We start from the raw sequence: 12103 nt of genomic DNA, 5'->3' as shown, positions 1-12103 counted from the left end.
TGTAACAAAATGGTAAAATTTTGTTAAAAACAAAAGAAAAAACAAAAATGACTGTGAATTTTGTCTCATGAAAAACAGAGGGATGACATTTGATTCAAGAAATTTCTGCAAAGACCAGGGAGATCTAAAACTGAGCTTCAGGAACAGTTCTCAGAGCTTTCTGACATGCTGTTCCCAGGTTATAATCCTCAAGTTTGGCTTGAGTAAAATTTTCCATTTCTTAAAAAATAAAATAAAATTGAGGTTCAAAGATTACCTCTACAGTATGACACCTGCCTCCAAGATCAGGTAAAAGAAGAGACCGTACATGTAAAATGAGGTAATAAGCAGGTTGTGCATTTTTCATCTCTTTGGAGGTCTGTATGGGACTTGGGCATATTACTTCTCTACTGACACCTCCAATCTCTAGCTGTAGAATCTATGTCAGGCTTAGATAATTCCCAAGGGCTCTTCCAGTTTTATATTTTAGGAAAAGGAAATTATATAAATCCATATGCCATAAATTATCACTCACAGGCATGGGAAAACTGCTTATATAGAAAGTAAAGCCTTTACATATATTCTTTAATCTCAACCTGTCAGTGTATGTAATTTCATGTATTATATATACATGTCAAACTATAAAACTTGTTCAATCGGAGCATTTTTCTGAAAGATAATGGTTCCACATTAGGGTTAATATATAATGTATTACTTATGCTCTCTAAAGCTTACAAAGTTTCCTTTTCTGGTATTAGTATTAGTAGTTTTTAACTTAATGTTTATCCTATATAAGGGAAGGACTGATTTGAATCAAAAACAACTTCAAAATAAAATTCTCCTCGAAAGGGAGCATGAATACCAATGTCTTTTCAACCTTGCTGTTGCAAGTCAAGTTCCCTAAACATCACTACCTCATTATATAGAAGGTATGAAGAATTTAGGTTTGGCAGTGTCATTGAAGAATTGTGACTTTGGATCAATCACAGAGATTTGGAAAAGTTTAGTTTCTTTAATTACTAAAACAAAAAAATTAAGAGTTTGTACTAAATAATCTACGAAATCTCGTCTTGCAATATGATTCTGATTATACATAATATATTATATACAATACTACATATAGACAGTATATATCATATATATATAATACATAACAGTTTCTAAAATATATTTTCCCACTACCGAGTATATATCTCTCAGGAAGAAAGCACTAAACATTAAGAACTTTGACTAATTAAGTGTAAAATATCACTTATATGTAGAAATCTAAAAAATGAAACAAACTAGTGAATATAACAAGACAGAAACAGACTCACAAATATAGAGAACAAACTAGTGGTTACCAATGGGAAGTTGGGAGGAGGAGGAAGCATGACAGGGGTAGCAGATTAAGAGGAACAAACTACCACAAATAAAATAAATAAGCTGCAAGGATATATTGTAAAACACGGGAAATATAGCCAATATTTTATAATAATTACAAATGGAGTATAACCTTCAAATAGTAAGTCACTATGTTGTACACTTCAAAGTTACATAATATTCTAAATCAACTATAATTTAAAAAAAAATAAGAAATGATTAATTATGTAGTACTTTGTAAGTAATGCTCCATAATAATTTATTCAGTTGTTTATTTACATTAAATATCTTCCAAAGTTTAATTCCTCACCAAGATAAGATGTATTATTTGATTCTCTAATACCTCTCAGAAGGAAATAAAATAGTTGGTACTTTCTCTGCTTTACAAAGAGAATAGCCAGAAGTTAATGAGCACATGGGATGTGCTTCAGTAGTTCACAGATCAGTGTCAGAAGCAGAATAAAGGGGGAGTCAACCAAGTCTACAGAGTTTTCCAGTAAATACTATGTCTTTAATTTTCTACTGCACCTTATAATAATATATGAGTGATGGTGTTTATGTGTTTTGGGATAGTGGCTGAGAGGGGGTAGAAAGGCTGTAATCATTAAGAGATATGATAAGATACCAAGAAGGTGAATTCGTTGTACAAGGAATCCTGGGACTCTAATACAGACTAGATTTCAAGGCCACAGAGCCCTTCCTTTGGTTTTCTAGCTACTGAGATTCACTGAACCTTATTAGTAAAGGCTCACCCTGAAAAGGTGGTAACTGATCTTCTGCAAATATAAATGTTTCTTCAAACTTTCAAAAAATTGTCTTGGTCTTTCCAAAGTTTACACAAAGTGTAAATTCAGGTCTTTAGAGAATGGGATAACCCAGTAACAAAATTTTTCATACCACCAACTGCAAAGTTGTCTCAAATACTGATCTCGAAAATAAAGGGTAAGTAGGTATTTTCTCACTTAGGACATCAAATGCATCAGGTCAAAGCTCTTGATAGTCTCTCTCTTCTTTTCCTAGTCGAACTGTTCTCAGATTTACATAGTTGAATTAAATGAGTGTTTTGCCATCTTCCTGGTTGTTCCTTACTGTTTTTAGCTATTTGGCTTTTACCATAGCTTTCAATTCCTCAGTAATAATGATTATCAAAGATCAAGCAGAATAATTTGAAAACAATGGAAAAATAATGGAAATAATGGAAACGCAGAATAATTTTGAAAACAATTTGGCTATTACTTTAATTTCACTACCTTAAAGGTGTTTTCCCTTTAGTAAATATGCTGACATACAGTTCAAACTGTTTGGTCTACCACAAATGTGTTTATACTTCAAGGGAAAATAAGCCATTTTATTAAAATTAAAGATAAATATAATGATCAAAAACAAGCTAATTAACAGACGCACCTCAGGAAACTGCCTGCACTTCCAAATTTGTTGAGCCAAAAGATGCACAGCACTTTTCACAGACCACGTGGACCGCACGGAAGAGAGAGCCCCCTGGAGCTATTGAAATTCTTACCCAAGAAGATGGAGCCAAGGGCATTAGAGTGAGTGATAAAAACTAGATTCTGATGAACTGGTGGAGCACTATGAGCCCTGACTCTGCTCACGTGACTACAATCCATTTCACACACAGCAGACACAGTAAATCAGACTGTGACACAATCTTCTTGCTTCCTGACTTCCCACTGCACTCGGAGTGAAACCCAAACGCTCTAACTTGGTTTATAAAGCCCTACATAGCCTTATTTACTTCCCCTTCTGACTCATCTCAGGTCATCTGACTCGCCTTCACCCAGGGCAGGTCACAGGCAGATCCCTGTACTCCTCCCCTAACACAGGAAGCTCCCTCTGCCTGCAACCCTTTCTCCCTGAGCTCTTCCACAATGGTTTGTTCCTGGCTTCCTCTTGTCTTTTAGGTTTTCACTCAAATTTCATTCTCAATAAAGTCATCCTGACCAATTATTTAAAACATAATCCCCCAATACACTCAATTTCCTTTCCCTGCTTTCTTTCTCTCCTGGTAATTATCACAATCTAACAGCCTCTACTTCATTTACTGTCTATCTACCCCAACAATGCCAGCTCCATGGGGGCAGGAATATTGCTCTCTGTGTTCCCACTGTATTCCCAGAATATTCATTTGTTGAATGAATGAATAATATGAGTGAATCTGCCACTGTCACGATTTTTGAGATTGTATCTTGGAAGTTTAATCTAGCTGTGACTTATACTCTGAAGTACAGAGAAATCTCTTCTGTTAGAAAGGGTCCGAGAGTTCAAAGACCTGAAATTTCCACAGTTGCTTTTGTGCTCCTGAAACATCTTGAGAGAGAGAAGAAAATCTCAAGCGAGGTGACCAAGGAGTTATGACCTCGATAGATATGCACCCCTAAAATTATTCTCTGTTGTGTCAGAATGTGTTGACGGTGCTATGTCATAAAACCTTAGAATTTTTCCCAGTGTACAACTTCCCCTTTTTTTGGTAAAGTTATTTTGCATAGGGTGTCAAAATGAAAATCATTCTTGATTTAGTTGGGGCGTCTTTGGGTTAACTTTGGTCCGCTAGAGGAAATGGAGGCAACTAGTTTCATTATCTACAAAAACTGAGTTTCATAGAAGGATCCTGATTAAAAACAAAACAAGCAAAAAACCCACTCTCCTTCATAAGAATAACAAGTTCAGTAAACAAAGATTTCATTTTATCTTAAACCTAAGCAAGCAAAGTACTCTTTGAACTATACAGTGGGTCATAGTGTATAATTTTTCTTTAGCCAACATTACGGACTGAACTATGTCCCTCCAAAATTCATGTTGAAATCCCAACTCCCAGTGCCCTCAGAATAGGACTATATTGGAGGTAGGGTTTTTATAAGAGTAATTAAGTTAAATGAGGTCATTAGGGTAGATCCTAATCCAATTATTATTAGTGTCCTTATATAAGAAGAAATCACAACAGAGACAGCATATAAAGGGAAGACCAAGTGAAAACACAAGAAGACAGCCATCTACAAGCCAAGAAGAGAGGCCTCAGAAGAAATCAACACTTCCCATACCTTGCTCTCAAACTTCTGTTTTCTCACAATTGTGGAAACATTTCTCTGTTTAAGCTACCCAATCTATGGTACTTTGCTACAGTAGCCCTAGCAAAAGAATACAGCCAACCAAGAAATGCCACAGACTTTTATCAGGATAAAATACTAGTAGAGGCAGATCTGCATTTCAGAGTTGTTTTGTTCTCTCTACAAACCAGAAGGTTCCCTTTAGACAGCTGCTAGTTTGTTAATGCTTTAGAGTAACATGGTTGTGCTTACTTATTCACTTAAGAACCTAAAAAGTGCCTACAAAATGCAGGACACTAAAAACTTCAAGGCAGGAATAGAAACTGAATGGCTCTATACATAAAAATAAAGAACTATAAATCTTTGTCAATGATTTTGCTAATTCTACTGCACTAGCACTCCTTTACTTCCTTTTACATCAGAAAACTTTGATTGCCAATAAAACAGACAGACCTGGGACAGTAACATTTTTCCAAAATAATCAAAATTATTGTCACAAAATATGGCATTTTCTTTTCCTCTGATTCTTTCTTCAATTTCTCTTACATTTATCAATGTTTTAAAATTTTGAACATTATCATGCTATTTTATAATTCATGAGGGAAAATATTCCAAAATATTTTTACTGGCTTCTGGAAGAGAATCAATAATTATGAAGTAAACACTTAATAGGATAGATGAAAAGTAGCAGCTGACTAACATAATGGCAGAAGTTCTGTCTCTCCATATTTCAGTAGCAGCAGCTGACAATCCTTAGACACAAAAAAGCACTATTCAACCAATGATGCCTTATATCTTTAAACCATTCTTATGAAAGATCTGCTATTTTTTGAAAAACTTTTGAAAAACTCTGAAGAATCTAATGTAACAAAGAACAAAGTCAGGAACCTATTTGAAAATATTCTAGATTATTAAGTTAACAGTTTTAATTGTGACCAAAAAATACAGAACACAAAAATCTAATTAATATTTAAAATATACTGAAAACATTTTCTTACCAATATTGGGGTGCTTCAAAAGACGGCAGATTCTAGCTTCCCTTTCCAGTTTCTGGTGATCTGTTTTAAGAAAAAAAAAACAAAAACAGAAAAATGAATCACAACATTTAGCCAAAATAAAAAGATTAAAAGGCAATAAACAGCATATCAAAATGACATAGCTTTTACATTTACTTATCTTTTGATTTGTTTTTAAGAAGTAAACATTTGAATTTGGAATTAGGTAAACACAACATAGTTTGACAGTCTAATTATCTTTTTTTTTTATTGACTTGATGCTTGATAGAGTGAGGTACAGAATAGAGCTGAATTTAGATGTGGGCTGGGGACAAGAGAAAATGGCACCAAAGAATAGTATTCTTTCTTTACCCTATGTATATCATGTTATAACAACTTAAAGAAGCCAATATAGACACACATTTAAGCAAAGGATATATATCTGGCAATTGGAACACCAATGGAACCAGTGCTAAACAGGGTTAATTACAGTTTATCCTTAACAATGACGTGTTCCCTGTCCCGTCATATTTTCTATCAACCCCTCTTCATACAATTGTTGGTCCAGCTTCTTGGGCGTGTGACGCTTTTCCTTATACCAAGGACTCCCCCAAACCCTAAATTGCTTGCTCATCTCCACCCTTTTCTGTTTCCCTAACCATTTCTTTGAAGGGGAGTAGACCACTGTAACTACCTGATACTCTTCTTTGGTTTCTTTATGGTAGTTCCTGTACACATAATTGTAGCCAAAAGCACTACCCAAAACACAAAATCAATGGCAGAAAGAGGCACGAACACAGGAGAAACACATGTTGCCAAAAAGAACAGAACTATGGAGTGGTCCTTAGTTGTAAGCGTTTATATACAGAACTTGATTTAGACCCTATAATAGCCCTCTAATATAGGCAATATTATTATCTCTATTTTACAAATACAAAAACTAAGGCAGGCAGAGGTTAAGTGACTTGCCCTAGATTACAAAATTAGTAAGTGACATCTACCAAATCTGCTCACATTAAATACTGTCATGAAACAGTCTTTAGAGAATGAGGGGGACACCTACCTAACCACCCCATACACAGTTTATGCTAATGGTTCTCAAACTCTGTGGTCTCAGAACCCCTCAATACTCTTGAGAATTATCAGGGACCTCAAAAAACCTTTATCTGGATTAGATCTCTCAATGTTTATTCTATTAGAAATAAAACTGAGAAAAAAATGTAAATTTATATTAATTCACTTAAAAACAATGAACCCATTACATTAACATAAGTCACTACATTTAATTTTTAAACTCTCATTTGAAAACAATTGAAACTTACAGAAAATTTAAATAGTACAAAAAACACCTGTGTACTCTTTATTCAGCTACATTAATATTTTACTCATTTTGTATCATTTATGCTCTCTCCCTCCCTGTAATTCATGTAATTGTAAACATATATTTATCTAATTGATACACAGGTATATATAAACATATAAATGTATATTTATACCTAAAATAACTTTTTTGAACCATTCGAAGGGAAGTTACCCTGAACATTTCGGTGTATATTACTAAGAATTGTGATATTCTCTTACAATCATAGTAGTTATCAACTTTAGCAAATTTAACATTGATACAATACTTTAATCTATCGCACTTACTCAAATTTTGTCAATTGAAGACAATAATGTCCTTTGTAGGATTTTTCTCCTTTTAATATAGGCTCCAGTCTAGGGTCAGATATGGCATTTAGTTGTCACTTCTCCTTTGCTCTTTTAATCTGGAATATTTCCATCATTTTCCTGTGTCTTTTAGGACCTGACATTTTTGAAGAATATCATCATGTCTATTTCCTAAAAAGAATATTTCTCATTTTGGTTTTGTCAAGTGTTTCCTCGTGATGTGACTGAGGCTATGCATTCTCAGCTAGCACATTATCCTTCTCAGGCTGTCACATCTAGAGGTACACATTGTCCAACTGCCCCTCAAAAGTGATAGCTTGGATCACCAGGTCAAAGTGCTGTGAAATTTCCCTGCTAAATAATTATTGTTTTAAAATTTTTTCCTCTGTAACTAGTAAGTATATGGGAAGATATTTGAAAACCATGAAAACATCCTGTTCCTCATCAAAATTTCCCTCTAGGTTTAGCATTCAGTGATGATTCTTGCCTGAACCAATCTTTATTATGATGGCAGCAAAATGCTGATTTTCCAACACCAGCATAGTAACATATTTTTCATGAAAAATACTATATTCCTCTCCCCCTTCCAAAAAAAAAAAAGTGAGAAGTGACACTGTTGCATTTTTGCAATCTCTTTGAAGTCTGGCTTAATAGAGGACAGCTGAATTCTTATGTCTGCTTCTATATTCAATACGCTGCAAGATGTTGTTTGGGTGAAGTGTATAAAGACAATCTGACTCACAAGGACACAGAGTTGGACAAGAAGGAAGTATTATAATAGATAATTGTGCATGTTATTCTTTAATATTATACCAAAACTCAACAAATGGTAGTTTCTTAAAGGTTAGTTGCCATGTGAAATCTGAAACCTTATTAATAAACTTTATGAATCATATCAATGAAGTTATGAACTTCAAATTTATTTTCAACACTATATTTTCTAATATAAAATTTTTACTCTGCCACATTAAAATCCACTGCTCCTCCTTGCACGTGGAGTCTTCTACTGAGGCATAATTTTATAACATGACACAGCGGTCATTTGGAAAATATCAGTTCAATAAGTTATATAGTTCTTGCAAATGTTGCCACGTTTCATTATACACTATCAGAAAAGTAAGTTGTTAATATCACCACTAATCTCATCGGAACATTCTTTAAATTTAGGGATCAGTCTAGGTTTCGTGGGCAGATACAAGTTTTCCAAAATTCCAATTTTGTTTGAAAGCCAGAATTGTGTTATTAGCAATAAATGCTGTCAGTTGTTCTTGAAATGACAGGATCACTTTGTTCATTTTTGAGAAAATGCATGTCAAAAACCTAAATCTGAATAATCACAGCTAGTTGTTCAGTTATTTCAAGTAAAAATGGTTTTTCATGAAGAAGTAGCTAGTTCATCTTCAAACTCAAACAAACCTCAAATGTGCAGGTACAAGTGTTCTTTGAGCTAATAATTGTACTCTGATGTGGAGTAGAGGTGCTCTTTGCATTCTTCCTGTTGAGTCATGCAGAATGTTGTGTGATCAAAGGTTTAATAACAGTAACAATTTTAATTGGTTCATCAAGGACAATCTGAAGTGAAATGAGCTCTTGCGATGAGGGGGTCTATGAGTGCATGTTGCTGAAAAATACAGAGTCCAATAGTACAGTCTGATACCACTGCTCTGATTCAGGCAAAGGTCTCAGCAATTTTATCCACTATTGCTTTTGCATCACATGTACAAGTGTCAACACATATAAAAAGAAATACCTGTCATTCAAGTCACCCAGTCTATGAAACTTTGTTATGGCCTCCCTGCAAACTAACAGACCTAAGTACTAGTTTTCTATTGCAATATAATGAATTGCCACAAACTTAGAAGCTTAAAACAATACACAATTTTAACCTTGCATTGTCTGCGGGTGAGGAACCTAGGCATACTTTAACTGAGCTCTTGACTTTAAGGCCTCTCACAAGGCTGCAGTGAAGGTATTAGCCAGGTTTGGGGTCTCATGTAAAGTCCTGACTGGGAGGGATCTGCTTCTGAGCCTGTCGAGTTGGTGACAGTACTTAATTCCTCAAGAGCTGGTGATATGAGGGCCTTAGCCCCTAGCTGGCCATGGGCTAGAAGCTGCCCTCAACTTGCTTGCCACGTGCCAGCAACAACTTGCTTCATCAAAGCCACCAAAAGCAAGAGTCTGCTAGCAAAAGGGAAGTCACTACCTTGTCTAGCCTAATCACAGAAGTGACACCCCACCACACTTCTCATATCTGATTGTTAAAAGCAGGTCACTAAGCTGGCCCACTTTAAGGGTAAGTAATTATATAAGGAAAGGGGAAGCAAGGGTCATCGGGGCCATCTTAGAGGTTTTGTGCCACATCTGACTATAAGCACTGATGTTTTCATGAGCTTCTCTCTGATAAGCAGCTTCACTTACTTTCTCTTACACACAATTACATAACTTAGAGATCTCTTATGAATCATAAGGCATCTGTACTCTTCCACTGGGGCATGTTTTGACATCCCAAACAAGATGATAGAACTAAAGTTTTCATTAAAATCAGAATTTAGCAATAATGGAAATACATATTGCCTGTATGTTTCACATTCAACATCAAGTTCATGACTTTAGAGGAAGTAGGTAGGTGAGGAGGAGTGATTAAGTGCCTATTATTACCAAAAGCATACTTCTGTATTTATCCTGCTAAAGAGATGGAGTTAGTTTTACATTTAAAATTCCCTTCACTTTTAACTGACTGGGCAACAAAAATCATACACCCTACCCTCACCATTCCCAGCGATCACAACTACAATGGTAAGAGGCCAAAACAGACCACAAAAGGCAAGAAAGACATCCATAATACTGTTTATTACCATCTGAAGATTTCCTTTTATTATCCCCACACCCTGCAGCTAGTGTAGAACCAGTTTCATTTATCATTTCATATTTATTAAAGTACTCAACCTATAATAGTTTGACTTTATTCATCTCCTGTGAAGCTCAAGTCCACAATGCTGTATGAATAAAAGTATAACCCTGCAGGCTGCAATCTTGTCAAGTCTGATAAGGTACATGCTGTTAGTGATACATGGTTGAAGACCTACCGTATAAAAATGCCTTAAGGAAAATATACTATCATTCAGTTTTGACACAAAATCAGTAGGGAATAGTATTACCCAGGACAGAGAACTCTGGATTTTAAAACAGTTTCTGAGAATTTTGAGAAAATGTATTTATTTCTTCCTAGCTTTAAGGTATTTTTGGTTATTACTAACTTAATAAGATATTTTATTGCAAATGACGTGGAAAACACAAATTTGGACCTAATGAAATAAATCCTTCACTCCTGTTCCCAATATAATTTTATCTTTATGCAAAATAACTCTGATCACAAATAAAATTAAAATGCTAGCCTTGAATCACTTTCATAAAGCAATAGAAGTATCATTAAAGCTACATAAAGCAACAACTTATTTATCTGGCAGCATCAAGGAATGAGCTTTTATCAGTAAGTTAATTTCAAAAGTAACTCCCCCCCGCACTGTCAATGACAAAGCTTTAAAAGGTAGGGGGAATCTAATAGTCGTTGCTTTCTTGCATAGATGATGTAATTTAATCTTTTTGAAGCCACAGGTTCATCATTATTAGCTTTAGTTATTACTCTGCTATGTTTCAGGGAAGGCCTCAGAGGCTGCTGAGGTGTAAAAGCCCACAGGTCGCTGCCCTGTGATCCAGTCTGCCCCCTATCTCTCCATGAGGAATCACATTGTCAGTGTAGGAGATGCCAAGGGATGGTTTGGGCAGGGTGGGGAGTTTGGCTTTCTGTCAGAATTGGTCACTTACCACCTCTCCCCAGCAGTGTGGGCACACACACACAAACACATACCCACACAGACGAGTGTAAACATACAGCCTAAGGAGACATGGCTTTGCTACACCAAGAGAACTTAATTCTTCTAGCTCCCCCTCCCTTAAAACAGATCCCCAGCCCTAAAATTATCCTATACAGAAATTATGGAGGAGTCAGCCATGCGGCCCATGAAAATGCAAAGTTTAAAATCCAGCTCCACCATTAATTTTTGTTCTGCTGGCCTCCTGCTTCCCAGCTTAAGCCGCTGCCTTCCTGCTCCTGTCTCCTGGGTTCTCCCTTGGCCCTAGGCTCTAGTGTGAGATCAATGCCTCAGAGCCACCTTTTTTAAGCTGCTTCTCTGGCTTCTGCACTGCAACCAGCCCCACTTGATTCTCAACTTTTTTCACATTTGTTGGGCTTCTAAGAAACTACACTTTAAAGCAAGAAGCTCCCCTGTTCCCCATCTAAAACCAAAGCTGGCTGGTTATTCATTCTCAGAAGAGGGAAGAGTAAACAAAATAGACCTAAACTACCGCACATTTGTTGTCTGTTGCTGTGGTTGTTTATTATACCTTTTCTATTCTTCATACTTTTTTTTTTCTTCTTTTTTTGCTGCTTTGAGTTTCTCCAGCAAGGATATAAAAATATACAATAATCACAGCCTGCCAGTGAGAACCTAAAGTGATCTCTGAATAAAAGGCACAGTCTTTAGTGTACAGATTCTAGAGCACTATAATATGGCTACCTATATAGAGATCCTACTCCTGCAGGTTTTGGGATTACATTCTGAACACATTTTTCTTCTTAGAAAAATTACTTTTAGCTGAATGAGGCCTTTCTCTGGTAGGAATATAACTTCTGTCCATTTAAAGTAGGTCACATTTAAAACCAGATTATGAGTTAGAAGGAACTATTTAAAGGTTCACTTCATTACAGACCTGAGCATGATATGTATGGATTTAAAGCTATCATATTCATTTAACAAAAGGTTCTTTAAATTAATAAATATTATACTTTCACTTTACCCATTTATTTTGAACTATGTTTAATCCATACCATAAAACTGATTCTTTAAACTATGTATTTGACCCAGATTCTTCCTGACATCAGGTGTTGGTCACTCTCCATTATTCTGCTGCCCACTAATATCCTGGAGGGATGGCGATATCTCAGGTTTTGGAGCGGAGCAGACAAGAGTTGCTATC

General features: G+C 35.6%; 1 protein-coding gene across 22 annotated transcripts in view; it reads right to left on the bottom strand.

The window, feature by feature from the left end:
* CAMK2D (calcium/calmodulin dependent protein kinase II delta) overlaps positions 1-12103 on the bottom strand; it is a 285770-nt gene that overhangs the window by 190818 nt on the left and 82849 nt on the right. For all 22 annotated transcript variants that reach the window (XM_064479564.1, XM_031466965.2, XM_010981098.3 and 19 more), the window contains exon 3: positions 5402-5461. In XM_064479564.1, the coding sequence (XP_064335634.1) occupies positions 5402-5461 (60 nt within the window). The remainder of the gene's footprint in view (positions 1-5401; positions 5462-12103) is intronic.

This window comes from Camelus dromedarius, chromosome 1 (genome assembly GCF_036321535.1).
Source record: "Camelus dromedarius isolate mCamDro1 chromosome 1, mCamDro1.pat, whole genome shotgun sequence".
In the NCBI taxonomy this organism is placed as follows: domain Eukaryota; kingdom Metazoa; phylum Chordata; class Mammalia; order Artiodactyla; family Camelidae; genus Camelus; species Camelus dromedarius.
This window is presented reverse-complemented; position numbering and strand designations above follow the sequence as displayed.